General features: G+C 42.6%; 2 protein-coding genes and 1 long non-coding RNA gene across 4 annotated transcripts; all 3 read right to left on the reverse strand.

Annotated features, from left to right (window-relative positions):
- Window positions 1-293: 293 nt before the first annotated feature.
- Window positions 294-3,974, reverse strand: PLAAT1 (phospholipase A and acyltransferase 1). 2 transcript variants are annotated; one of them, XM_065844423.2, is made up of 4 exons: window positions 3,569-3,974; window positions 2,800-3,032; window positions 2,348-2,616; window positions 294-1,950 (listed from the first exon to the last, which is right to left on the reverse strand). In XM_065844423.2, exons 2-4 carry the CDS (start codon window positions 2,936-2,938, stop codon window positions 1,849-1,851), a joined length of 510 nt encoding a protein of 169 aa, XP_065700495.1. In that variant the 5' UTR covers window positions 2,939-3,032; window positions 3,569-3,974; the 3' UTR covers window positions 294-1,848. The 2 variants fall into 2 exon arrangements, with proteins under 2 accessions (XP_065700495.1, XP_065700494.1); XM_065844422.2 differs by having other exon boundaries at window positions 2,800-3,035.
- Window positions 3,975-13,578: 9,604 nt separating this feature from the next.
- LOC136104835 (zonadhesin-like) lies at window positions 13,579-20,848 on the reverse strand. Its single transcript, XM_071812299.1, has 9 exons — window positions 20,712-20,848; window positions 19,726-19,967; window positions 18,899-19,063; window positions 18,315-18,439; window positions 17,375-17,643; window positions 15,830-16,038; window positions 15,226-15,367; window positions 13,764-14,014; window positions 13,579-13,584 (listed from the first exon to the last, which is right to left on the reverse strand). The coding sequence occupies exons 2-9, from the start codon at window positions 19,897-19,899 to the stop codon at window positions 13,579-13,581; spliced, it is 1,341 nt and encodes a 446-aa protein (XP_071668400.1). The 5' UTR covers window positions 19,900-19,967; window positions 20,712-20,848.
- Window positions 20,849-23,206: 2,358 nt separating this feature from the next.
- LOC136104837 (uncharacterized) lies at window positions 23,207-24,687 on the reverse strand. The gene is made up of 3 exons (XR_011740545.1): window positions 24,584-24,687; window positions 24,004-24,095; window positions 23,207-23,377 (listed from the first exon to the last, which is right to left on the reverse strand). It is a non-coding gene; the product is annotated as an uncharacterized lncRNA (long non-coding RNA).
- Between the last annotated feature and the right edge of the window lie 3,145 nt (window positions 24,688-27,832).

The raw sequence follows: 27,832 nt of genomic DNA on the forward strand, positions 1-27,832 counted from the left end.
GCAAAGGCAGAGGCCAGCACAGCTGCTGCACACATGACTGCCCCCCAGTTTGTGCTCTGCTGCTGCCACCTCCCAGCCCAGGTTTGGGGTCACGCAGCAGAAAGCAGGGCTAAGCCTCGGCTTCTTTCTTTAACTAGGTCATGCCAAAAAGCAGGGGTTTTAACATGCTGTTGTGCACGGCTGCTGGACAGGTACAAGAAGCTGAGTCGCTCTGTGCTTGCTCTTTCACCTTAAAGTTGTTCAACTGATTAGTTTAGCCACAAAAGAACTTTTGATTACAAGAAGCAAAAAAGGACTTTTGGGTTCAGTTTTATTATAACATCTTCTCATATTAAAAAAGAACTTTATTTAAATGTAATAACAGAGGGCACTACAAATTACAACCAGAAGTCTTGGCTTTGTTATTTCAAACATTGAAACAACTGATGTTTAAAAAAAGCTTCTGATCCTGTTATATACATGTTAAGAGCAGACAAAAATAGCAAGCCTCTTACAGAGACAGCTCTTTTGCTCTCATCTCTTCTTACAGTCCAGGCAGTTGCCTGTGCCAAAAACAATATAGGATTTAATTTCTTACATGCAGTCTGCAAATAACATAGTTCCAAACACCTAAGCCAGATATTCCTGGTAAAGAGTAATAAACCACACTTTTCCAAAACAGTTTTCTACTATGAAAGCCACACGCCAGCTTTGGGACAAGGAAGTATCAGGGCTCTGTACATTTGGAGATGGGGCATTGGTGCTGCACAGCTCATTCTCCAGGTACGTCACCCACAGCACTGCAGGGACACTGGCTTTGCCTTCCTGCTGGCTGGAGGGATTTCAGCCTTGTGCTGGGACTACAAACTGCTTAAATTCAACTTCTGCTCACTGAAGAGCCAGTGGCCCTAGGTCTGGGGGGGCAAAGGCTCTTGGTTGCCTTTGCAATCTGTGGTGGTCTTTCTTTAAACTTCAGTGCTCTGGCAGCACAAGGAGTAGAATCATAGAATGGTTTGGGTTGGAAGGGACCTTAAAGATCATCTAGTAAGCTTGGTGAGGTCTGACAGCAGCAACTACTGCACTTACAGGAATGAGGAGGGAAATTTCAGTGGCACAGTGACCCCAATCTGGAACAAACAGCTGCCAGAGAAAAAACTGGCTGGGTTTTTTGTCAGACCCCCACCAGACTGGGCATCTGCTGCTCCCAAAGGGAGTCAGGGAAAGGACCACTTTCTTGGCAGGAGAAAACTGAGCAAAACACCATCATGCCAAATCCAGAGCACTCATTTAAAACCCTGAGGGACAGAACCTGTAAGACCTTCCCTCCCTTCCTTCCTCCCTCCCTTCTGCCCTCAGAGGAGCAGCTCAGTTAGATGCTGCAGGCACAGGCTCAGACCCACCATGTGCCTCATCTGCCCTTCAGTAGGCCTGGGAACCTCCAATTTTCCAATTGCACAGCCTCTCACCTGGAGGACACACAGTAAACCCTCAGCAATACCTTCACATTACTTTTGTTTAGAAAAAGAAAGCAAAAATGTTTCTTCAAGCAGGTTAAAATAGGTTATTCACAGAAACAGCCCATGGGATGTAGTTGATAAAGACGGGATGTGTGTAGGAAACCTTGCACCAGCCCTCAGCAGAGCACCGAGGGTGTGAGGATGGAGAATTTGCTCACAAGTGCTCCCAGACTACCACAAAAATCATCACAGGCAATGAAATAAAAGCGTATGTGGCAATCAGGCTAGTGATACCTTCAGCAAGGGCAACACAGTTGTTAGTAAGTCTCAGTAGCAGCTGCAGCCATAAACTACCCAGGGTCCCTCCCAGCCGGGGGCTCCCTGTCCCGCTCCCAGCTCGTCCCATGGCCCATCAGTACTGTCTCTCTCTGGATCTGCCCCGGAGCAAGCCCAGCAAGGAGAAGGCACCAGCAGCAGCCGTTACAAACCCAATGGCACCAATTGCTCGCTTGGCCTGCAAAGGGAAAGTAAAACATAAGATGGAAACACTGTGAGTTTTTTTTTTAAAAAAAACAAACACCAAACCCCAGGCCTACTAATGAAGAACAGGCAGGGATAATCAAGGTAATTAAATGAATGAGAAACACCTGCTCCATAAGCAGAAGAGGTAGCACTCAGGCTTTCAGCCTTGGGGTGTGGCATTCAGTAAGAGGGCACTATTTGGGTGCAGACGGACCATAGGGAACCTTCTGCTCCAGGGTCTCCGGTGAGGCCAGAGACAGTGATGGTTTGGACCCCATGCCTGGGGCTTTGCTGTCCCCATGCAGTTTGCAGGCTGTGCCCTATTCCAGAGGCTTACATGGAACAGTAAGGAGGTGCAGTGTAAGACTGTGTAACCCCAAGTTACTTACCTGGTCAGAGACACCCTCACCGTAGCGAAGCAGCGTCACGAAGTGCTCGCAATTGTTGCCAAGCAGGTCGTAGGACACCTCCTGGTCGATGAGGTACTCAGCGCGCCGGATGATCTCGGCCACCGGGAGGGGAGCGTAGGTGCCATCATACTTGTTGTTGATGCGGTAGGTGTCATTCCCCACCGCATCCTTCAGGAGCTGCATCCTCACCCGGGCCTTTCTGCTGAACACTGACTTGGCACTGGAGAATGTGGCTGGGGGCCCTTCATCTGGGGAAGGCAGGGATGGGATGAGCCAGGCAGAACCCCTCTGGCCCCTCAGAAGGGTTTCTGGGTGGCTCCTGGAAAGGCCATCTACACACACAGGATCCATCACTGGTCCATGGAGGGAGACAGGGCTCCCGGGTCACCCCAAAGTCCCCTCTGCACCCTGCTGGGCTGTGCCAGCCTTACCTACGGGTGTCACGTTGATGATGTACCCGTCCCCCAGGTAGAGGGCCCAGTGCTGGTAAGCTGGCCGGAAGATCTCGATCAGGTCCCCTGGCTGGGGGTCACCAGGGTGGGTGGCGTCGAACCCTTCAACAGCTGCCATCTCAAGAGTGTGAGGTCAGGACATGCCCCTTTTGCTGAGCAGGCTCAATGCAAGGCACAATGGAGAGGAAAGGTCTGGGATGCGCACAGGGCATCTGCTGGGGATCGCAGGCAGGGAGATGGTTAGGACCTGGCACTAATGTGTTCATACTGCGTGGGGAGCATCATCCGCTGGCACTTGGCCGCAGCTGTGATGTCCCCATCTCTGCAGGGCCCTGGCTCGGGATGGCCGGTCCTGCCCGCTAGCGACTCGCTGGCATAGGGTAAGAAATTAAATCTCCGCCCCTCCCGCCGAACGGTGCAGGCGAAGGGTGAAGCCATTCCGGGCTGGCAGCCAGCTGGCACCACCCGACCCCGGCTCCCTCCCGTTCCACTGCAAGACCCTCCCGGTACCTCTCAGTCTGCCCCCGGCCGTGCACCGGGCGAGCTCCGATGGAGGGTCGCAGCTCCTTGAGGGGGCATCTGCGGGCCCGAGCCCGTCTCCAGCCTCTGGACGCCCCCGGGAGCTCGGCGGACCCGCGGCGGCCGCCGGCAGCCCTGCAGCGCAGCTCTCGGCACCCCGGCGGGGGCCGCATCCTGCGGGCAGACACCTCTTTCCACCCTCCCGAGCTCCCCCGCATCCCCCGCTCACCCCCAAGCGCCTGTCCCGCTGCTGTGTCCAGGCTGTCGCCCCGGGGGGGTCAGCGGCGGAAGCTGCGCCGGGTCCTGGCTCCTCCCGGCCGCTATAAATGGCGAGGAGCCGGGCGGGCTCTGGGCAGGCGGCGCTTGCACGTTCCCCGGGGAGCTGCTCCCTGCACAGCAGCCGCTCGGCTCCGCCGGCGGAGCTCCGCTCCAGAGGGTGTTACCAAAACCGCTTGTCGGCCCTAAAAAGCTCGTCCTGCCCCCGGGAAGACGGGCCGATGGCTCCCGGGGCCCCGCCAGCCGCGGGGGTGCGCTCCGGTGTGCGGGGCCGGGTAAGTGAGCATCGCTCACCAGGGAACCTTCCGAGTGGGACAGGGGATGCTGCTGTTCCGCTTCTTTGCTGGCGAAGAAAAGCAAAGGAGGTGGAGCTCAGAGTAAATCCCAATGGCCGTTTTAGGGCAAAGAGGTTTCTAGGATGGCCCTTCATCTTGTGGCCCAGGAATTTCCTTCAGGAAATCAGAGGAATCTCATGGTTGTTCCCTGAGCTGAGGTGTGAGCACAGCGGAGCAGGTACAGCTGCCTCCTTGGCTCCAGCTGGCACAGTGTGCTAACAAGGAGGGTTCACTATCAACAAAACTGTCCTCTGGGTGAGTTGAACAAAGCAATGCATTTAAAGCCCAGCATTTCAAAAGTCAGGTGAGCAAGCTGGTTGATCTAACAGATCAGAGCAGTGAAAGATTTGTCATCTTTCTGGCTTTTGTTGTCATGAAATCATTAATTTGGTGAAGCACTGAATTGCAATTCTGCTTTCTGTATCACCCTCCTGTTTCTGAAGTATTTGCAAAGCTCTGCAGTGGAAAGCCAAGGCAATTCTTGTGATATTAGGAAAAAAAAAGTGCATTCATGGAAAGCCAAAATCTGCTTTACCTGGGCAGAGCTGGGCCCTGTTGCAGGGAGAGCCCAGGCTGGGATCCTGCAGGGAGGGGCTGGCCTGTGCCCCCACAGCCTGCACGGGGAGGTGAGTGTGGTCAGCACTGCTCAACAGTCACAGAATCGCGCTGTTCGCAAGTGCAGGGGAGCAATAGGAAGCTGCCCCTGAACAATCAGGAAAGATGCTTTTGTAATCGTGGTGTAATTCCAGCATAAGGTTGGCAGTTCATTTGCGCACGAGTGGGCCTCTCACGCTGATTCATTGTCATTATGTGACGAGGCTGGAAGCCCCTTTCTATTGACATCCTCTCCAAAATAGCTGTACTCTGCACACAAGGACAGCTGGCGTGTTACAGAATGGACCTTTAATGCCTTTTAAATGCCTTTTATCTACCTAACTGTTCACGGAGGTTGCAAATACTTTTCTGGCTAACAGCACATGTGAGTTTATGGATAAAAGGGAAAGGGAAGGGTGAAAGGGCAAGTAAATAATAACCAGCATTATGACAGAAACCACAGGAAGCCCACACTGTTCTGCACTGTAATCAAATACAAACCTGCAAAGAACTGGAAAAGCATCAGAGAAATCTTAATGATGCATTCTTTGTGTCTCAGAGCTTTACTTATGGCACTGGAAATTCATTCAGGGTTTGTTCAAGGCCCAGGCAGTGCCTTGGTCCCGTGAGCCTTGTGAGCGGTCTGTCATGGGATGGGTGTCTCATGTGCTGTGTGTTATTAGGCCTTGCCACAAAAACCGCCTTTGATCTTCTGCTGTAAGGGGGTCCACAGCATGATCCAGGACTGAGCTGGTGCAGATTTGTACCCACGTTCATCAGTGTAGCAGCTTCAGAGTTTGCAGAGGCTCCAAGGAGAGTTTATGACAGGATCTCATTCTTCAGAAAGTTTGTTTGAGTTTATGCTCTTGCTTAGTGACTGCAGGCAGGGGGCTGATGACAACCCTCCTTGTCCACTCCAACCCGGCAGCAAGGAGGCAGCTCTCCTTCAAACAATCACTTTGTTTTCAGTAATCTTTGTTTATTATACCTGTTACAAGATGAGCTCAGTGTCTTCTTGTATATTTCTCTCCCAAGTTGGACTTGTCTTGCCAGAAGAGGAGCAAGAACGGTGTCCAGCTCACTCAGCAAATCCCCTCCCCATGGAAGGATTTGGGTAAGATTATCTCATGAAGACCTGCCTGGGATGCTATCATTAATTCTGACTGCATCAGTCTATGGTTTGTGTATCTATCACAGGTGTGGATGTGACGATGTGCAGCACAATTGTGCTGGAAAATTCTGTCTGGAATTTGTGTTTTTCAAACAACCTCTGAAGATGACACAGTCTCTAATGTGATTTAGGACATATTTCTGTTTGAGTCTGTAATATGAGATCTGAGAGATATTTTAGATGAACAATTTCAAAGGTTTTTGGCAAATGCAATGATTTATTTATTAATATTACTTAAATACAAGAAATTATTAAAGTACAAGAGCTGAAAGTAATACAAATAAATTGAAAAAATATTGCTAACTATGGGTAAGTATTTTGGGATCAATTTTGATCAAATGCAGTGTTCACGACATAGCCATAATCTTGTGTGTGTACTCTGTCATCCAATGCATCCCTGGACCGTGTCAAAGAAGAATCCCTTGATATCGCAGCTGTAGCAATCTTTCTTTTCCTTTTGTACAACGGGGAAAAAAGAAAAGAAAAAAACCATATTTAATTTCTATTCTTATCTACAGTTAGAGGTCAAAGAATGAACATGAGCATGAACAAAGTCAGATTTTTGGAGAAGCCCAATTTTTGTGACAGTGATACATATGCTCTGTGTAAAGGAAATGGCATATGTTCATTTCTGAGAAAAAGCTAAGTTCTCCCTCACATTCCTCAAATGAGATCCTGAATGCTGTGGTTCCTTTCTGGCCCTGCAGGTATGTGACTAATGGGAGTATTGAGGTTTACAGGTGCTCAAAGGGGTGTGCGTGTTTTGATTCTGCTAAAGGTAGCAAAGCTGGGAAAAGCCTTACCTGTACAGGTAGACTGCAGAGGAGACCAGAATGACAATAGCAACAACTCCTGCAACAACTCCAATGATGATGGCACTTACATGGCTCTCAGAATCCTTTGTGGAAGTGTCAACTGAAGAAGAAATAAGAGCCTTGTCAATGAAAGCTGACCATACCGGGAACAGAAGGCTTTTTTCAACCCTTGCCTGTCTGCTTGATTTATACTGTGCTGTCTGACAAATGTCACCTCCTGGAGCGATGTCACACCTAGGTCCTCTATGCTCTGCATACATGCTGCTGCCTTCACATCTCCACTGGGGGATCCAACCCCTTCTGTCTGCCTGGGTGACCACAGGTGCTGACCCACTGCGTTACCAGTTTACAGCATGGAAATGAAAAACACGCTCAGTCTTCTCCATAATAACACCCTTGTTTGAAAGCACTCTGTGTAATGCAGATGGTGAAATCCAAAATAGTTTTATTACCTGTCCTTTCAATGTCACAGTTTTGTCCTGTGTACACTTCTGAACATTCACAGTGGAACGAGACAGAGGTGCTGTTGGTTTCGGAGCAAACTCCATCATTCATACAAGGATCTGGCATACATGGTCCACCTAGAACAAGTGAAGGAGAAACACTTCAGACTCTCAGGCAATTCAACTCTGACAGAACTGTTCTTGGTTAGATTACACTGACTGCTAATGTTGGACATGCCTTGTATTTTAAGGCACAATACTCATACTTTACAACAGGAATAGGGTCAAGAAAAACTGTTTCTATGATGAAACATCCAAGAAAGATCCCCACTATGCTTATGAAAGGCTTTTCTTCTGTTCAGACTTTGTGGCAATTAGTGATGTCCACAAGCAGTAAGTTAAGACTTTGTAGCATCAAAGACAACATGTGGTTGACTCACTCCTGTAGCATCCACGAGTGTAGTTTGAAATGCCACAGATTTCATCAGATCCACAAGCTTTTTCAGTACAGGAGACAGTGGAGCTTTCTGTGCACTGGCATTCCTGAGAGCAGTCATCAGTGGTGAATATTTCTCCAATCTGGAAGACAGCAGTTAAATGTCAGAAAAAAATATCCAATAAAATCAGCCAGAAAAAAACCACAAATGAAGTGCTGTGGCCCCCTGCTACTCTCTCTGATGTCTTCATGATGAATGGCAACAGGGCAGTTGTGGTTTGGATTTTTTTAAATTTTCAGTAGTTTTTACGAAAAAGAAATCAAGTATCTCACTAATCCAGCTCTTTGAAACTCAAGAAGGCAAAAGAAGAGTTTGGGTTATGAGGTCCTAGCCCCAGGCTGTGTCCATGTGCAAACTAACAGTGTCTCACTGTTGCTGGAGATGAGTTGGAGAGGCATCACATCATGACTCCAAGGCAATGTGGAAATGCCACGTGCCAATTTTTTTGGTAAGTCTCACTTGTTCATTGTGTCTCTCTCCTCCCATGAAAAAAAAAAAAATCTTTACTGATTTAGGCCTTTTGTACCAAATCTCAAGTGTTAAAACAGAAAGCTGCAAAATTACAAAGTTATTCTATCCTGCAGCCACAATGGAGGATTCTCTGTATTCCTCAGATTCCAGCTTGCTGTGCTCTTCACTCTACAGACTCTGAACCCTATCTGTATCACTCTTCACTGAGAGGGCCGACAGTGACTGACAGAATTTTGCTGTAACTGGCATATTGTAAACTTCAGAGACAATGACGCTATTATTTACCATAATTAAGGTGATGAATTAACATGGAGGTCAGTGTGTAATCATATACTCTCTCCAAGTGCCTGCCTTGAGTATTCTGGCAGGTGGAGTTTCAGAGGAAACCAACTGATCTACTTTCTCTTCCTCCAGAGACCAGAATTTTGTTTTTTAAAAATGCTCTTTGTTCCTAATGCAAAATTACACACTGAGGAGAAGGAGGAGATTGCAAAAAAAAATTAGCAGGAGAAAATATTTTTTGGTGCTGAGAGAGCTGTCTGATCCACAAAGAGACTGTACCTCATAGTATTTGTCAAGGTATGTGCAGCCACATTGCCTGTAAGGCACACAGTCAGAACCACTGAGAATGTAGCCAGGGAGACATTCACAGCCTTCAACACAAGGTGATTCACACTCGGAGGGGCTGGTGAAGTCCATGCAGGATGCTGGGCATGCGGACATGCATGAGCTGTAGTTGCTGTTGGCAGGACAGGATAAAGCTGTAAAAACAGGGAGAGTCCAGTTATAGCAGACTGCTGTGCATTACTTACCCAACGCCCTTTGATACCTAGAGGATGTTCCCATTTTGTAAGAGGCGATAGGATGAACGCTCATACACAGAGCTGCAGACATATATATATAGTATAGCGGTGAAGTTGTACGTAAAGCACTTTGAAATCAGGAAATGCATCGCCACAGCTATTTGGATGCTGTCCTCCCATTCCTGTGTTCAGTGATCTCAAATAACTTCTCACAGATTCACGGTAGCCAACCCTGCAAGTACCACAGCTGTTTCACAGCGCTGGGAACTGTGTTTCACCAGGAACACAAAGTCATCTAACCATGGGTGACACAAGGGTAGTATGGTTTGATGAATCTCCCAACTTGAAAATAAAGTATTACGAAAAAAAGTTTGAGATTATTACAAGTATTATTTCAACATTTTTCTAGTCTGAAAGATTTGAGTTTTTTGCCAGAATATTTTCTTGTTTTGAAATTTTACAGACAAAAAATATGAATTAGTAGATTTTTGTTGATTTAAAAAGAGATTGAAATGAAATGTTTTGAAGTTTTTCCTTAGATTTGTGGCTTCCAAAATTTTTACTTTTTAGCCCAGTTTGGTATGGGGACATTTTTTTGTCTTGCAAAACTTCCGACGACAGGCGAGCTGACTGCTCTGCTTTTCTATAACAAGTAGTTTTCTAAGTTGGGGGATCTAAATGCAAAAGTTAGCATAGGACACAGAAGAGGCTGGAAGAGCGAGTGTGCCTGCTAAACTGTGAACAGTGACTGAAGTGTGCATCAACATGCTTTTACTCCCTGAGAAGCTTAGATATATGGTGCTTCTAGGAAAAGCCTCAAATCTCAGATTTTGAGAGTTCTTTAGGCAGAAACTGTGCTTTCTGGCTCTTCCTGTGCTTACCACAAACTGTCTGTTGCCTCCAGCCATCCATCCTGACTTCTTGCTGCTGACAATCCAGCACATATGCCTCCAGACTGCGACACAGGACAGCATCCTCATCTCCTTCCTCACACATATCAAACAGGCAGCCTCTGTGTGCAACATGAGAAAGAGTTCATTTCCAATATCTATGTTATTGTTTATTTTCAGCTGGTTTTCTGCATGACTCTGAGTTAGTTTTGTTTTCCCATATCTTGCTGACGGGAAAACAGAGTAATAAAAAAAATCCCAGCCACATGACTGAGAAGATCAGGTTGTTTGTTGTGCAGCTGCTGCTAACATGCGAGGTATTAATGTATGAAGAAGCAAAAATCAGGTACCTGACTGCTTGTCACAGTAAGTTATTATTTGCTACCTACATCTGGTTTGGGTTAGCATGGGTGCATCTTTCTTATAGAGCATTTTTTAGTGCTACTAAATTCTATAGATGGACCACATACTCTTTCAATGCGTGGGTGCCCTCCCCATGTCCATATGCCTTGAATATTGACACAAAATTCTGATTTACCCAGTATTTGTTTGCCAGTTCTACCTTCACAGCTTTGCTCATCTTCTGAATATCTGGTTTTCAAAGGCACTGAAATCTGAGGTGAATGGGATCTGCAAGCCTGCAGTGCCTCAGAAAAATCAGGCAACCACTATGAAGGTAAAACAGGCTGCCCAAGTAAATTCTGGAGTGAGGAGAAAAGTAGGCTTATGTTAAGAATCAGCATATATACAGTGAAGCCAGTGGTCCAGTTTATTTGTCTTAAGATACCTTCAAATTCTTCTCACAGCTGAGAAAGACTTTGAAGTGGGCATTAGCTATCTTTAAACATTAATTACAACTATGTGACTAGAGAAAACTGGCAGCTACTTGGCAATTTTATGAATGATGGACAGATGAATGTGGGGGTGAATCAACAGGCTTCACACAACTCAAAATTAGGTGTGTAGGAATTCTATATGTAGGAGGACAGAGAAGCCTTGAAACACCTTGAAGGGAACTTCCTTGAAGATACCGGGTTAGTTACTCTTCACTAATCTGTTTTTTGCACTTCTCCATGAAAGAGTCAAGAAGTGTCACTGACAGCTTCAGCCTTTGTGACTGTAGCAGGAAGACTAGATTTTATGTAGCTGGAATTGCTGAAAGGAAACTAATAGAGCCAGATACCAATTTCTCACTGAATGTGGATGAGAACTGTAAGGATGCTGGAAATCCCAGCCTAGAGCTAAAATGCTTAACACTGCTGCTTTTTCTGTGTAGGAAAAGAGGAACACTACTTTCTAGAGCTAACAGAAAACTGAAACTCTAAATAGAGGTAAAGACAGATAATCACAATTATTTAAAAATAAATAAGGGGATTTAAACATATCAATAATGGAATCACTGGGCCCAGTTCTCCAAAGACACTTACTAGCCTCAATTCCTATTAATAACCTGGAGACTGAAGGTGCAAAGTTCTTGTTAGAAACTAGCAACAAAATGATTTTTTAAATGGGGAGAACTACTGTCTGCAGTAGACACTTACGTGTAATAGAAGTCTGGTGAGACTGTAGAATGACACTGTGCAAAAGGACCATCTGAGTCCATCAGGATTTGACATCTAGAGCTTCTGCTTTCTTGCTTCAGCTGTTCTTCACTGCAGCCTTGGAAGAGCCCTGTATCTAGTTCCTCCTCAGATTCCTCATCTGAACTGACATCTCGTCTGGAAATGAAGTCATTATGAAATCATCAGTTCTCTGTACATCCAGCATTCATGGTACTACTTTCTAAGTAACTCCACAAGAGTCCTTCTACCTTGTGGTGTAAGAGTACGCTTATTTCTCTTTCATGATTTATCCTGAATGGCAAGGAGGTAGATAAAGCAAATCAAAGATATACTAGAACACTTCCTACCATCTCAGAGATTCATGGTTATTGAAATCAAAATAGATAGCTGTAATTATCTCTTTGGAAATTCTGCATGACACAGGCTTCATCCAATGCCTCTTTCATCCAATCTATTCAGTAAAACTTGATAATTAGTTAGAATGATGCATCTGGAATAGGCCACTATTTCTTGGACATATGCTCGCTTTCACCGAACAACCGGCTGCACGCCTGAAGTGCCAGAATTATGTAGGCAGAACCTCCAGAGCCCCTTTATGCTCAACAATAACCTACGTGCTGCTTTCTACTATTCTAGCAGGCAAGTTTTTGCAGCCAGATTATATCCTGACAGCTAATAAAATTCCATTTACTTGCTAAAAAAGTTCTGTGCTAGTGGCTAGGCAACCTCCAAAGGTCTTTCAAAGGAAATTGAGAAGGAAGGAAACTTATTTCCCTACCTGTTTCAATGTTCTGTATGGACTGATTAGCACAGAATTTGCCTGACCACAAATATCATACTCGTTTATACTCAAAAGAATTTCTTTACTTTTTGTATACTGTCAGAAAACACTAGGATAGCCATGAAAGTAAGGAAATTGAAGTCTTCCAGAACATTTTCTGGGAGGAATAGTGAACTTGACAGACTTCACAGCTACCTTCATGTTGCAGAGGGGTGATGACACTGAACTAGGGTTTGCCCTCCCTCAGGCCCGTCCAGCACAACATCATGTATTTATCTTTGTCAGGAACCAGGAGCTTAGCAAAAATCTTATTCCTGTGCCCTAGCAGTTGTAATGGTTGTGAATCTTAAGTGGGGGAGTGAACTGGAGTAACGCAGTGATAGTTCAGGCCTCTTTTGGCTAGATAGAAGGGCACTGACAGTTCACCTTAGTGATGAGTAGGAGAAGTCTCTACACACAGACTAAGAGAAGAAGAAAGACCTGAAATAAGATTGTAGTTATTCCTGGATATTAACTCTGGCTTAATTCACTCGCTTCCAGTGGCTGTGCTTGCCATGGATATTAAATAACAAATAAGGTACCTGAAACGAGAGGTTGTTCTTTCCACAGGAACTTTCCAGCTGTTACCAAATGCATTCACATTATTCACCCGAACACCATCTGGCTTTGTGAAGTCATTTCTAGATATCCTATCAAAGTTACCACACAAGCCTTCCACTCTGTTTCTGTAGGTGGTGGCCAGCTTTATATCTAAGGAAGTGCAGGAAGAAAAAAAAAAGCCATTACACACAAATCTTTGCTTCTGAGTGCATGGAGAGGTGGAAAGCAGTGCCAAGTACCACATTTCATAATTCAGATCAAAGCTGGTCATGTGACATGGGCCTGATATGTAGGACATTAACACAGCCCAGAACATACATGTTCATTCATGTATTTACAGGACTGTTTCTGTGCCCTGCAACAAGGATCATTCCTTTGGAATGAGAACACTTTTAAGACAGAGCATAAATATTCCTGTACATTGTTTAGCATCACTTACCTGCATTTTGATTGCCATCAAAGCTCAGGTATAAGCCAAAATCTGTCTGCAGGTAAATTCTTCTTGTCCTCTGATAGATACGAATACCCTCATGAGGATAAGCAGGAGTTCTTACCCTCACACCATCCAACTAATGGGGAAAGAATAAATTGAAATTAATAACATATAGGGCAAATTAAAATCTGGCTTCAGCACAAGTCAGTGCTACAAATGAACACTCCTCTGCTCTAGTTTTATGACAAATATATCAATTTTACAGGATAAACTCAGTATTCAATTTTTTACAGTTAACAAAATAATGCAATGAGGAAAGCGATCTGGACACAGTATTTGCATATAATACTAAGAGATTTCTATTACTGAACTATAATGTATATATGAGCTACATTTTCTCTCACACACCAATAAAGAGGAAAGAAATGACGTAAGTTTTCCTAACATAATTCAGACTTTTCCTTACCACTGATAAAAAATTGTATGGCTTTATTTTAAGTCTTCAGATATTTGGGATTTTATTCCTAAATCTCTATTAATGTATTTGTTTGAAATAGAATTATATCCTTCATAGCTATAGAGAAAAAGACTCAACACAACTGAAAATCACATTTGTAGTTACCCCATAGCACTGCTGGAATAATATAGTTAGCTTTAATGCTTACATTCTTCAGAACAGACATTTATTACTCAAAGATATTTTACTCTAAGGGAGAACCTTTCTCTGTGCTCTGCAATCAGTGAGAGACTTACCAGCACCTCCTTGTTCTGCCTGAATCGCACTATGTGACCGTAAACATTGATGAGAACCTCTTTCAGGTAAGTAATGCGCTGATTTCGTGGAAGAGGATAGTTCACGCCTTCAACGCTGAACTGTGTCAGAGTATCAGGTAGGTCAGGGATGGTCTGAACTAGAACATACGTGAATCTCCCTTGAAAGTGGTGCACCAGACCATCGAAGGTGATGTAGTGTGGATCGCCCATGATCTGGCATTTCCCAAAACCTAGAGGGGAAGAGCTTCATTACTCTCAAGTCTGAATGTGCATGTACCAGAGCCCAAGCATAGATTGTTTTAACATCAGTTAGATAAAAGTGATTGCTGCTAGCACACAGGTCTCTTAAAATAAACATGGGTGCTCAGGCACCACCCTAGCAAGTGGGCACTTGGAGAGATGGCCAGAGAAACTCATTCCTCTGCTGAGAACCAGTACGGGCCAACTGAACTGAAGCAGAACATCAGAGTTTATAGGCTTTATAGAGACTAAGCTGTGCACGTTGGACCTCTGCAGCGGAATTACTCTGCCACACAGCACGGCTTGCCGTGGGCTCTCAGAGATGTTGGTTTCACAGTTCTCAGCAATGCGTTGCTAAAGAATTATTGCAATGTCTAATTTTGGCTAGCTCACTGCTGTCATACTGATTTCTTCTGAGGTTACTAAATTGATCATTGGGTTCACCAGACCTAACAGTCAGATGCAATGACTAGGGTCTAAGTATTCACCTTGACCACCGAGCGCAGAGCAAACCATTATCCCAGGACCAGGGCTCTCCTTAAGACTTCTGGGGTGACTCTGCTGTGGTATTTTGCCAAAGTGGAGTGGGGGTAAGCTGGATCTGCATTATATTCTTGTACTAATCCTCAATACAGTAGGATTTATGCCATATTATTCTTCAAGTTGAAGTGTACAGTCATTAGGTAACAAGCTTTCTCCTAAACAATCAAATTTACCTAGATAATATGGGATTAACTTTGCATAGCCAAAGCAACTATTGGATGAAAAGCACTAGGCTTCTCTGACTGGCCTATTACGTATCTCTTCAGACCTTCTCTGTCTTGTTTTGCCTTTATTTTTTTTTTTTCTGTTCTCAAATCAACATGCAATAGAAAAAACAAGATCATTGCCAAAGGATTCACAGACATATCTGAGCTTTGTTGATTTAAACTAGTCAGACCGCACTCTCAAATTTCTAGATGTAAGTAAATTTTTAAACTCTTGTTCCACTTTCCTATACGAATTCTTTGTCTTGTACTGGGACTTTCTATTCTGAGAACTAAAGTGTTTTTTGTGATCAATAATGTTCAAGTCAATAGCACTGCCAGAGGTGCTTTCTTTCACTGTGGAAAAGACTGGAAGCGCCATGGAAGAAAGAACAGACACCCACATCCTTCTCCAGCACTCATGGAACACCAAGTGAAGACCTGCCCACACTTACTTGTTGGATTGCACTTGTATTTTCCATTTTTGATCTCGCAGATTGCATTAGAATCACAGCTATAGCTCTTACATTGGATCACACCGTTCTGCTGACACTCGCATCTGCTGGTGCAGTGTGGAGTTACCCAGGTCTCCCCAGCCTGCATGCAAGTTGTGGTAGTAAAATGTTACCAAGGTGCTCAGCTTTGCAGTGCAATAGAAGTTCAATAACAAAGGTGTGAGGGCTGGCTGGTGCATCCTGTCTAGTTGGCGATTCCCCAACTGCTCAGACCAAGAGCCTGGGATTGGGAATCCCAGTCCATTTATCTTATTGTCTTTGAGATGAGAATTTGAACACAAAGCAGGACTAGGACAGGCTGCCTGAATAACTCTGATAAACTGACTAGTTTTGAGCATGCCTCAATTTTGGCTTCAGGTGCAAAGAATCAAATTTCTGCACCTCCTGTTACCTGAGCCTACAACTTTTACTAATCAGATAAAATGTATTTAAGAGATAGACCCTGAAGATTGATATCTCCCTCTCTCTCTCATTCAGATGTACAGGGAATCAACTTTCTACAAGCTTTCCAGTCAGAGATTTGCTCCACAAACAAGCTACTTACACTGTAGTAATTGTTGTCATCATCTCTGCAGCCACAATTGCTCAAAGGTACACAGTTGCCATTACTCAGCACGTAATTATTATCACACTCACAGCCCTCTGTGCACTCTTCTGTCTTCTCACAAAGGGAAGAGGCAAAAATGTCATTGCATGTTGATGGGCAGCTGGAGACACAGTCCGTGTAATGGCTGTTGGGTGAACAGGCCAATGCTGTGTGGGTGAAGAGAATAGAACCAGCATTATTAAAAACATTTAGAAAGCGCACTGCAAACACGTGTGCCTGCCTGAAAGCTACAGCTTGGCCTATTAAATGGTAGCATAGAGTTGCCTTTTAATAGCTGGTTTTGATCATCAACCAGTTCTGATTTTTTATAATTAAAAAGAAAAAGAAAACACATCAAAAACAAAAACAATTAAGCAAAAAAAACCCCAAACAAACAAACAACCGCAAACAAACCAAACAAAACTTCATAAACAAACAAACCAAACAAATACAACCCTCCCAACAAAACCAAAACAGAAAACCCTCTCCGGAGCTGCTGGTTCAGTTTGATTACAGGTGTGCCTGAACTGGTGGCAACCTAGTGCTAGATCATTCAGATTCAGTATTCCAGTTCAGCTGCAAATGCTTCTTTGGGCACTGGTGGAAATTAGATTCTTTAGGGCAAATTCCTTAGAATGTTCAACCCTCCAGTGATGCAAAACAGGGGTGTATCTAGCTTAACCACAGACATAAACACATGCAAGAACAACAGATACGCATTGTCAGACTGAACATTCATCTGGCTCTATACCATCTTTTTGCCAGTGACCAGAAATGCAGAAGGGGACAGTTCAAGGCACACAGTAGCAGGACAAAGGGTTTGTCTGTTCAGTATTTTCCTCCACTCTTGGCAAAGAGGCAACTAGGAATTTCTGATGGATCTACTCAACATTCATCTGGCTTGTTTTTTAATGAGTTGATTGTTTTGTCCTCCACAATGTTATGTGAATGTAACATTAAATTGTGAAAAAAACCAAACCAAACCAAAACGGAACTTGCTATGTAATCCTTACCCATTTCTACATAATTTGTTTGTAGCTTTGTTGAATGTGTGGATTGAGGCATATACACTGGAAATAAATCTGAGACCGTGACCCTCAATAAGCAACTGGCTAAATTGCCAGTTTTCATTTAAAAACCAGTGAGTGACATTGAGCCCTGTGTCCTAACACAGTTTTCCACTATATTTTAGTCTTCTGGTTATGTTATTTCTCTGATTTAGGCTCATCGCAATATCTCATGGCACTCATTTGGCTGCTGAAGGCATTCTAACTCCACATGACTATCCATAACTTGTCTAGTGCTGAGTTCTCATTGGGTTTAGCTCAACCTGTACACAGTTCAGTGCAAAAACGAAATGATAAAATCATAAAAATATAATTGCATTTTGTGAGAATTTGGGTTTAATTTTCTTTTACATAACTTGTTCACCTGATACTGCAAGCTTGTTTTCATGCTACCAGCCACCCATGCTTCAGTTTTTTCACTTGCTTGTACACTTACGACAGAATGTGCTGTTCCTCCATTTAATGGTGATCCCATAACTCCTGCAGTTGTCCACATAGACTTGAACTATGTCACAGAGCGTGGACTTCATGCCATCATACTGGCACATGTCATAGATGCAGATCTCTATGAAGTCTTCAGGCTTGACTAGATCATGACATACTTTGAATTTGTCTGATTTTAGGACATTGCACTGGCTTTCAATGGCCGGTCTATTCTCAGCAGTGCAAGGAGGACTATCGTCTTCTCTTAAGTCTGGTAGACAACTGCGTGAAAGCACAGACACAACTGCATTTAAGTTTCAAAGGCATATATAGGACAGAGGCTGAAAATGAGAAATTTGTTTCTATTGAAAGGTATTAAACAAATAACACTAGAGACTGAAGTCTTCTGTCCATGAGTGAAAGATTAGGCAGAAACAGACCCGCCTGGCAATCACCATGCTGTGTCTGACCCTTGTTACTCCCACTGAACTTGACCCTGACTAGATGATTGACTTCTCAGCTTGACCTTGGACCTGTCTTGTCACTGCAGACTTGTGTGGTGATCTGAACTCTTGGCTGATCCTGGCTGGTGAGGCCACTCTTCTCCTGGCTGTATCACACTTGGCTCCCTGTCCCCGGGGGAGCAGCTGGCTCTCACTGTTCCCCAACACTGTCATCATGATCTAGGTGTTTTCGGTGTAAAATAAAGAGAGGCTATGCCACAGTGCAGATTGTTCCAAAGCCTAATTCCCCAAGCGTGTATGTAGATCAACAGAATGGCTGTGGTTTCCCTCTGGCCCATGCAGTGGTTTCCTGTCGTGACAGCTTTTTTTTTTTAGCTTTAAATTGAGTCTCATGTACATTGCTTATATGTTACAAAGTAGCAAACAGTCAAAACTACTGAAAGCATACTGTTCCTGATGGAAGGTGAAAGGTATGAAAGTTACATTTACCCTGCATCACTGTCTTCCTCCACTTTCCAGCTATTTCCAAACTGTGTGTCACTGACGAGTGTACCATTGGGCAAGGACAGATCATCTTCGCCATTATCATTGAAGTTACCACACATACCATGTACCTGCAAATGAACAAGAATCATATTCTAAGCACAATCTGTCCTAGATCAGTTTCCCCCAATAGCTTCTTATTCATTGCCTATGGAATGATGTGACCAAATCACCACTGTCAACCAATCTTGTGTCAGACATTTCAGACATACTCACTAGTGTCTGACTGCACCCATGGAGAAATAAAATAGAAACTGCAGTAAATCTGTAGCTCCCTAAGGCTTTAAGACATTTAATTCTATAAGATGGATGTATTCCCCTAGCCAGGTCATTTTCTGTAACTACCCCCTTGGAAAAGAAAGAAATTGTTGTGAAAAGGAAAAAATAGGAAGGAAAAAAAAAATAACATCTTACAACGCAGCTGCAAAGAAGGATGCATTAGCGAAACACAGGAATAAAAAAAAATTAAAAGGAAATGCGCAAAGCAACAGTTTTGAAATAGTGCCAGGTGTTTACATACTAAATCTTACCTTTGAGAAATAAGACTGTGGGAGGGTGATTTCCAGATGGTGATTGCCATCATATTTCACTATCACACCAAAGTCAGTTTCCACAACTATAAATCTGCCAACACTTCCAATGATCAGACCTCGCACGCGGTTCTCCAGTGGAGTGTAGACTCTCTCATTGTTCAGCTGGAGAGACATGTCATTTTTCAGTATGGACATTCTTCCATGAAAGCCTTTCTGCTCACAATCTATATTCCTTGCAGTACTGAAGATTTCTCTACGACAGTTTTAGCTTCTTTACACTTCTACCATTGCATATTCCAACTATGGGTTGCAAGAATCAGCCTTTCAGCTGAGGAAAGCTGGGGAGGACTCATGGCCTGTGCCTTTAACAGGGAGCTGGAAAGATCCCTGTGAGTGAACAACCTCTTACCCACCTGTAGGGTGGATTCCCTGGCTCCGGTACTGCCATCGATCCCTGTGCTATTCTAGACCAATACAGTATGAGTTGCTTTTCCTTTGCACCTGTTAGCTAGCTATAGGTGATGGGGCTGACAACAGTTGTTGAAGCAGGGAGCCCCATTCTTTAGTTCAGGCAACAATTCTATGAACTGGAGGCTCTGGATTCCATCTCCAAGACACAGACAATAGAACAGTAAACCCAAACCAGAAGCCTTGGGAACTGGTGAGAAATATTTCCCCATGATATCCAGTTAATGGAGGTGCCCACAAGTATCAAGCATATGTGTACATATTCCTCAGGACACAAGAAGATCTTTTTTCTTACAGCTACTGTAGTGAGCTAATTTTAAGATACTTCTTGCAGAATAAAGAGCACAACCACCTACCAGGATTCCTTGGCTTTTCTGGAGACTGATTCGTACACCGTACACATCTATATAGACTTCTTTCAGGTATGTGGCCCCTCTTAGTCCTCTGTCTTCATTCTTGCCAAGGATGGTTATAGGGATGACACTGTTGTTGTTGACAACCTCAACCAAGGTGTATGTGCAGGTACCCATAAAAGTGTACTTCTTTCCATCAAAAGTGAAATAATGGGGATCTCCTGCTACTTGACATGTTGCTTGGCCTGAAGGTGAAAAAATTAAATAAGAACTTTGGATTAGATTTCACCATGGACTCAGCTGACCAAAGATGTTTCCATTAGTGCAGCAACCTAATCCTGATCATTATTATGTAGGCACAACTTTACAGAAGCATCTCTCAGGTTCATGCCAATGACATTTATTTGGAAGTAAGAAATTCCCAGAAAGTGTCTCCTAAATTTAATTTGCAAATTATGTGCAAATTGGCAACTTGGCAGCAAATGAAATTCTTTCTACATTTTTACATGCTGTTGTAGCTATGATTTGTGGTAGTTGAGAGTAATACAGAGCTTTTCTACTTTTCTATTTAAAAATACATCATTATATGTATAATTATAGAAGTAAATAAATTTGCATCTTTATACATAGATAGTTAACAACACTTGTCATCACCCAGACTCTCAGAAATGAAGTTCTCAATTATTCCCAAATTTAGAGCTTGCAGCACTGGTGGTGTAGAACTTGAATTTTTATTACCAAGAGAAAAGGAACACAAGTGACCTTGCAAACTTTTGGGAAGCATCGTTTTTTGCTGATAGTCACTACCACAGAAAGGAATCTGTGTTTGCATGATAGATAGTCATGTCTTTTAATCTCTTTGCACTGGCAGCAGTCAGCTGGGACTTGTTTGCCATCACATACGAAAATGTATTTCTAACAAACCTAGAAGGAGAAGAAGGATCTAATTATAGAATTGACATTGAGAACCATTTTGGGGCAGGACTTACCATTGGAATGACAGCCCAGTACACCATCCTGAACACTGCATTCCTCTCGGTCTCCACACTCCCAGGGTGTGCATTCAATGGTGTTATTAGCCTTGCAGGTACAGCGCTCAGTGCAGGGATAACTGGTGAACCAGCTTTCATCCAGCTGAGCAGAAAAAAATGAGTGTAGAAGTATATACTATGAGACAAATTGGAAGATTCTACCATAAGGGACAATGAAATTACTAGTACTTGAACGTGCATGATACATGATTATTTGGGCAATTATAGCCACATAGCTCATGGATCAAGATGGCTGGCAAAGTGAATCTATTTTGTTATTATTAATGGTGTAAATATTAATTATGTTAGTGTGATTAATTTTTTTTTTCTCTCACAGTGATAAAGAATGAAATCCATCATTTGATGTTGTTGTAGTTTACTTTAAATGTCTCTGGTAACTTGCCTGGTGATACTGTTTTTTCTCATCAAGACAACCACAGCTGCTTTCGGGCACACAATTGTCTCCACTCAAAACATAGCCTTCCTTACAGAAGCAACCTTCCACTGGTAAGGAACTGCAGGAATCAACTGCTGAGATGTTCAGACAGGTAGAGGGACACCTAGTGCCACAGCTCTTGTAGATGCTGCCTCCAGGACAGGATATTGCTATAGAGAAAAAGAAAAAATAAGATCACTGAAAAGGGCAAAATCATAACAAAAGTTATCCTGACGCTTTCACTGTTTGCTCCTGAAAAAATACAAACATTGCTGTGAGAAAGTCTGACACTGAAGAGTGCTGAGTACAAAGCATTTTCTTGGCGTGTGAGATAGGTGGCATTTGTTAGAGGTGGGTAAGACAGGTAGGCTACCCTGCACTTCACCTCACAAAGGAAGTTGAACATTGTAAGCATGCTTTGAGGGTAGGTCTGATGTGATCATACAAAACTAATTGTGCTTGGTTCAGTAAAGCTTTTTCTGCAGATTTAACGGCAAAGTCACTCCATTAAAGGAACCGAAGAATCTTTTCATCTATCAGCTGATATGATGCCATTACTGTAGTTACTATCTTAACACCTGCCATATATTTAAAAATAGAACTAAAAATCAGAATCTGTCTTTCACTGAGACCCCTTGTGGAAAATGTATTATACTGTCACACCTCTCCTGCTCATGGTAGAATTTGGCTTCTGTCACTCAAAGAATGCTCTACAGGGAAAACATAACATTTTACAGAAATCCTGGAGCATTTGTCCATTTCTGTCATCTAAAAAACACCTGAAGTACTGTTTTTTACTAGATTCTGTGAGAAATCACTACATATGACTCATTTACTTCTGTCCCTAAAGTAAGTCCTGTCAGGGAATCATAGCCAACACCTCCAGTCATCTAACCAAAGTACCTGCCCTTTCTCAGGTTCTTAATTGACTCCAAATCTGATTTGGAGGGTTAGAAGCTCCTTTCTTGCTCTGTCTTCTTTTTGTAAATTAATTCTCTTTGCTCTGTCCTCCCAGGGCTGACTTACTGAGTGCTTTGAAGCTATTCTAGAGTCACAGTAATTCTTTCTCCAAACTGAGCAGCTTCCAGAATCTCTAAATGTTAATTTATGGTTTCGTTTCAATGCAGAGTTAATTGTTGATCACAGGAAAAAAAAAAAAAAAGGAAAAGAAAAAGTAGAAATTAAAAAGGAAAAGGGAATAGGGTAAAGGAAAAAGAGGTCCAAATCTGCAGAAGGTAATACAGTGGTAACTGGCATAATAAAAGCTAATGTAAAAGACAAAAAAAAAAAAACATAGAGAAGAATTATTATTTCAGTGTGGTTGACCTTTAGAGGACTTTTTTTTCTCCAGGTATGTATTTTGTGGATATAAAGGTCCTTTAGAAGAGGTTTGGAAAGCAGAAAACTGCATAAAATCAGTACCTGTGGAGTCCCTGGAAAGCTTTATTCTATGAAATATGCGTTCATTATATGAAATTTCTCATAAGGTCATTCTGAAGAGAATTAATCAGGAGATAGGTGAGAATACTTGATTTCTTTGCTTCATAGAGAAAGTCTTGTAAACTTCCTAGAAACAGATGTTTCTCGAGGTCTCTTATTAAACTAGTTTTTTGACCAAAAGCCATCAATAAGCACTTGTGTGTGGAGGACTGCCAGCTCTGCTTACATTGAAGATGGCAGATTTTCAGGAGAGCAAAGCAACAGTTATTTCCCCAATGCAGAAGCTCACATAAGATAGAGCTGAATGTAATCAACCTTTTCCAATAAAATAATAGCAAATTATTAAAACTTTAAGGATTAGACCTGCATGTATCCAGATGTTCTTGAAAATCACTGTTTTATACAACTACTGGAATGGTACTGAAACTGAAGGACACTCAAGACATGACAAAAGAGAGACTACACTCAAAACATTACATTGAATGAAATAACATGTGAATAAGGTAGGGGAGAATGGGCATACTTTCGAAGTTTAAATCCAGAATAAATATTTATAAGTCACAATACTCACGGCAGAGAGTAGCATTCCTCCACTCTATGCATATTCCAGCATTGATACATGACTCGGCATAGGCCTGCAGCGCATAGCATAAGGATGTTGCCAGTCCATCAGTGAAACACATATCATAAACACAGGTGTCAAAGAAATTCTCTGGAGACACTTTGGCATGACAATCCTTGAAGATTCCTGTGTAAATCAAGAAAGATACATAGAAGGATGGAAAGAAATTGGGAATTATAAGATCACCACTATGATCTATTTTCTGTCATATCAAATGCATTGCGAGTGTTCCAGGCTAACTTTGTTTCGTAAGTAAATCCAACCCTTGAAACGAAGCATGCACAATGAGACTTGGCCCACTGGATCAGGTTTTCTTCTTTTTGCATGACTAATACAACATAGCTTAAATAAATTAAGAGTTTCTTCTGAGGCAAGTCACTAATTCCAGACAACTGCAGGGGCTGTCCAGTGCAGGGAACATCTACAAAATTTCTGATAAAGTATCTGTAATATGTGCAATGACAGCGTCCTCTCAACTATTATTTTTCAGCAAGCAGGGTGCAAGTCACTATAAAGCAAAGAGCAGCTGTGGCTCCTTGTGCACAATCTCAGATGATCTTCATGGACACATTGTCATTGTCTGAATGGTTGACATATCTTGACCAAGTACCTATGAGTTTTATGTTGGCCATTCACACTGGAGGTTTTATACGCTACCAATGTGAGCTCAGAACGATAGACTATAGAGAAGAAACAACACAAGCTATAAAGTGCTCTATCACATGGCTCAAAAAGAGCTACGAACATACTACCTGTTGGGTCTGTGATCATGCCACATGCTGTGTCCTTCTTTGCTTCACTCTCCAGCACAGGATCACATTGCTCTTCTGTCTCACCGGAGCATCTGGAGAAAGCAAGCAAAATCAAATATGTGTTTCACATCTCTTACTATCAGATTTTCAGTGCAAGACTGACACATGACAACCCTGCACAAAAGGGTACATTGTATTACAATCACAAGACTTTATCCAGCTTCTTTGAAAAGCTGATGTCAGCCTTATCGCTGAATGGACTCAATTTTTGATGCCTTCTGAGCTATTCAAAGGCTTATTCGTAGCTATGGATCCAATCAGTTATGGTTTCCAATCAGTGAAGTGGACAGAAGTCCCATCCCTCTCATGCTCAGCAAACAGTTCCTGCTTCAGAAAACAAGACTTAAAGGACACAAGTCCTATTCGCATTCCCTGTTTAATGTAAAGGGGCAGCTCCCTACTTTAATGGGCAGTTGGAATATTTAAAATGGTACTGGATGACAAAGCCAGTGAGTGGGTGGATGTATGATTTTATAGAGTTTAATTAGCAAATGCTATGTGATGAAACTAATATACATACATGGTGTTATTCTCAGGCACAAGCCAGCTTTCTCCAAGATCAGTGGAAGTACTTGCAATGCCTCCATCAGGCTTTATGTTGTCATCATTTGGATCACCATTATAATTACCTGTGAAGGTAAAAAGAGATTTATGGGACACATGAAGTTCACACTTGTAGGACAAACCTAGGTTTCAGGCTGTAAAATAGACTACGATTAATTAGGGAGAGTATATATGCAACACCAACGTGTACTGGGCAAAATAAGAAGAGCTCAGTTGCATTTCAGACTTTGACCACTGACAAGAGTTGCTGTTTAGAGACTTGTGGACCTAAGGCAAGAAGTCTGAAAGTTCTTATGTAACTAGATCACATTGCATACAAGAAAGAACTGTTTCGTGAAAAATCCCCAACTAATTTCCTTGGATCTTGCCTGTAGAACATTGGACCAAAAATCAAATGGTGTGATTTACACCAATATATCCTTAGGGATTTTGTAAGTAACATCTCTGAGAAACGAAAACATTCTAGCAAGTTTTATTCACTGCTATAAATTCTAGGCCATCTGACAAAGACTAGTTGTGTATAGAGTAAGCAGGACATGTTAAGAAAAAAAGTTTAAGTAATCACCTGCCTGCACGACCCACTAAAAAGTGACTAAGTTTGTGACTTACCACAAAGGCCACAGAGCAGACCACTGTAACTAGAGGGCACAGAGACTTCTGCATAGTGATTTCCATCATATCTCACCCACAGTCCAAAGTCAGTTTCCAAGAGAATATATCCACCACTGCTTTGAATACTGATCTTCTTTTCAATAAGTATAGGCAGGTTCATTCTAGTGCCATTCACCTGTACAGCAAGTTGCAAAAGTTAGTGTATGGCTGCTGAGACCCCTACAACTATCACCATCTAAAATACATTAGTGAAAGATATGATTTTGTGCACAAGGGAATTGGAAGTAATTAAAGAACACTTCATCTGAGCAAATTTGTTGGACATCTCATTAAAAGACATACATTTAACTAATAGAAAGTTTGCTATGAATTCTACCATCAGATAAAGTATTTAATTATCTGCATATCAGTTTAAAAATACTATATATGTCCTTTAAACAAGTATTTTCTTACATTCACTTTCTTGTTTTTCAGCAAAGAGATCTGGTTGCCATAGACTTCTACTTGCACTGACTTCACATAAGAGACTTTGGTGTTCACTCCTCTGTGCTCATTTGATGTGGATACATCGAAGTACGGAAGCGTTTCGGAGATGTTGCACACTTTGGAGAGAGTGTAAGTGCAATTTCCCATGAAATTATGAACTCTATGGTCAAAAGTGTCATAATGTGGATCCCCAAAGGCACTGCAGGTAGCACGGTCTAGGAAGAAACAAAGACAGACAGATGGAATAATTAGCTCTGAATCTCTACCAGACTTCTGCAGTTGCTTAGTTCCCACTTTGTTTGACTTCGTAATTGCTGCTGAGATATAACAGTGATGGCATCAGTCAAGAGCATTCTGAAGTCCAACCCAGCCTCTCATCTTTGGACCCATAAATAATCTGTACTCCCACATATCAGTCTATGCTAGAGGTTGAAGAAGAAAGACAAGCCAAAAGATTTGATATTTTTTTAAAAAAACTTTGTTATTAAGACATTACTATGTAAAGTGGAACAGTTGGGTTTTTACTGTACGTGTCTGAAAGGCTATTTCTGACAAAATAGGAAGAATATACCCAAAAAATGTACTGGTTTGCTTGACCAGAACAGACAGCTGCACTACCAGCTGTCTGGGGTTTGTACTCACATCGGTTATGGAACTCATATTGAACACTGCATACACAAAATGTCCTTAACACACTTTTAAAAAATATTGAAGTTAATTAGCTAGTGATATGAAGGGAGGTACACAACAGTGTGTGTGCATTTGTGTGTGTGACTGGGTAAGGTTTTGAGTGATAATAAGAAATTCCCATTTTAAGACAAAAAAAAAGCCTCCCCATCAAATCTTAGCAGAGTTGAGCTTGCAGGTGTTCTACGGTCTTTATCAACAACAAGAAGAAAAACTAATGACAGGAGGTCCTTATCTCTTCTCTGCTTTTCAACAGCATATTACAAAAACATGTATACTTAGGGTTGTGTTTACATGTCAGACATAACTGCTTGTCAAACTATTAAAACTCCATGAACTACATACATAACAATTACCAAATTACAAAACCCAGAAGACATCCAAACTGACTAGGTGAGCTAGCACTCTCTTATACTTAAGATGACAGGTATAGACGATTCAGTGCTTAAAACTGGAGGAAAGGAACAGTTAGAACTTATTTAAACTGACATTTTAGAGTAATCCCTAAAAACTAAAATAAAAATAAACCACAATGACTCATTCTTTTCCAGAACCATATATTTGGATTATATCCACAAATAAAAAATTTGTAAGCTAAATTAAATTTCAAGACACTACAAACAATAATGCCTATATAACAGGTAAAAACTTGCCGTGGAAAAGGATAACGTAAATATATCAGGCAGCTGCTCCACAGTTATCAAAACCCCTGACAGTGTGCCAAAACAGACCCAGGTCAGGACTTCCATGGTGAACCCCTCAGAAAAAGTCCCAGCACTGAACGACTGTCCCACCAGTGTGAGTGGGTGAGAAAGGAAAGGCTCAGACCCTCCAATATAAAAACTGTCATATGACTGTAGGACCAGAATTAAGAAAACTGAGAAGTTATGACAGGCACTAAGAGATGGGGATGGGAAACAACAGTACCTGAGCTCGGTGTGGGTCTTGGTGGTGATGGCGTGCGTGGAGGCTGTGTTGTAGTGCCTGGCAAGGGGATTGTAGGTTTCGATGTTGATGGACCTAGCACAAGAGAGGGTGACAGGAAATCCACACCAACATGAGACTTCTGTTGCAGGCACCTGGCCCACCTGGCCCAAACACCCAACATCATCACCAGACAGACCCAGTGCAGGGATCACACAGTGACGCCTCAGCAGAGACGTGCAGCTTCTTGACTACAGACACTGCATCCCTAGGCCATGAGACTCAGCAAAAGCTAACTGAACCCTTGCACCAGCAGTAGGAGATGTGGATGGAAACACAGCAGTAGTACCTGAACTTGGTGTGGGTCTTGGTGTATTCAGAGGTGGTGTTGTGGTGTCTGGCAAGGAGGTCCCAGGTGCCGTAGTTGATGGACCTAGCACAAGAGATAGTTAGAGGAGATCTGCACCAACACCGGAGTTTGTTCTGGAAAGCTTGT

The sequence above is a fragment of the Patagioenas fasciata genome, chromosome 9 (assembly GCF_037038585.1).
Source record: "Patagioenas fasciata isolate bPatFas1 chromosome 9, bPatFas1.hap1, whole genome shotgun sequence".
NCBI lineage: Eukaryota > Metazoa > Chordata > Aves > Columbiformes > Columbidae > Patagioenas > Patagioenas fasciata.

What these genes read in the sequence shown, in the direction of transcription:
- LOC136104835 (XM_071812299.1), bottom strand. Translation starts at nt 19,899, where the DNA reads ATGGGTACCTGCACATACACCTTGGTTGAGGTTGTCAACAACAACAGT. An exon ending in GAGGAACAGCACATTCTGTC is followed by an intron (nt 16,039 to 17,374) that starts GTAAGTGTACAA and finishes TCACCCACACAG; the next exon opens with CATTGGCCTGTTCACCCAAC. An exon ending in ATGACAACAATTACTACAGT is followed by an intron (nt 15,368 to 15,829) that starts GTAAGTAGCTTG and finishes ACTTGCATGCAG; the next exon opens with GCTGGGGAGACCTGGGTAAC.
- PLAAT1 (XM_065844423.2), bottom strand. Translation starts at nt 2,938, where the DNA reads ATGGCAGCTGTTGAAGGGTTCGACGCCACCCACCCTGGTGACCCCCAG. An exon ending in CATCAACGTGACACCCGTAG is followed by an intron (nt 2,617 to 2,799) that starts GTAAGGCTGGCA and finishes TGCCTTCCCCAG; the next exon opens with ATGAAGGGCCCCCAGCCACA. An exon ending in GTGAGGGTGTCTCTGACCAG is followed by an intron (nt 1,951 to 2,347) that starts GTAAGTAACTTG and finishes TTCCCTTTGCAG; the next exon opens with GCCAAGCGAGCAATTGGTGC.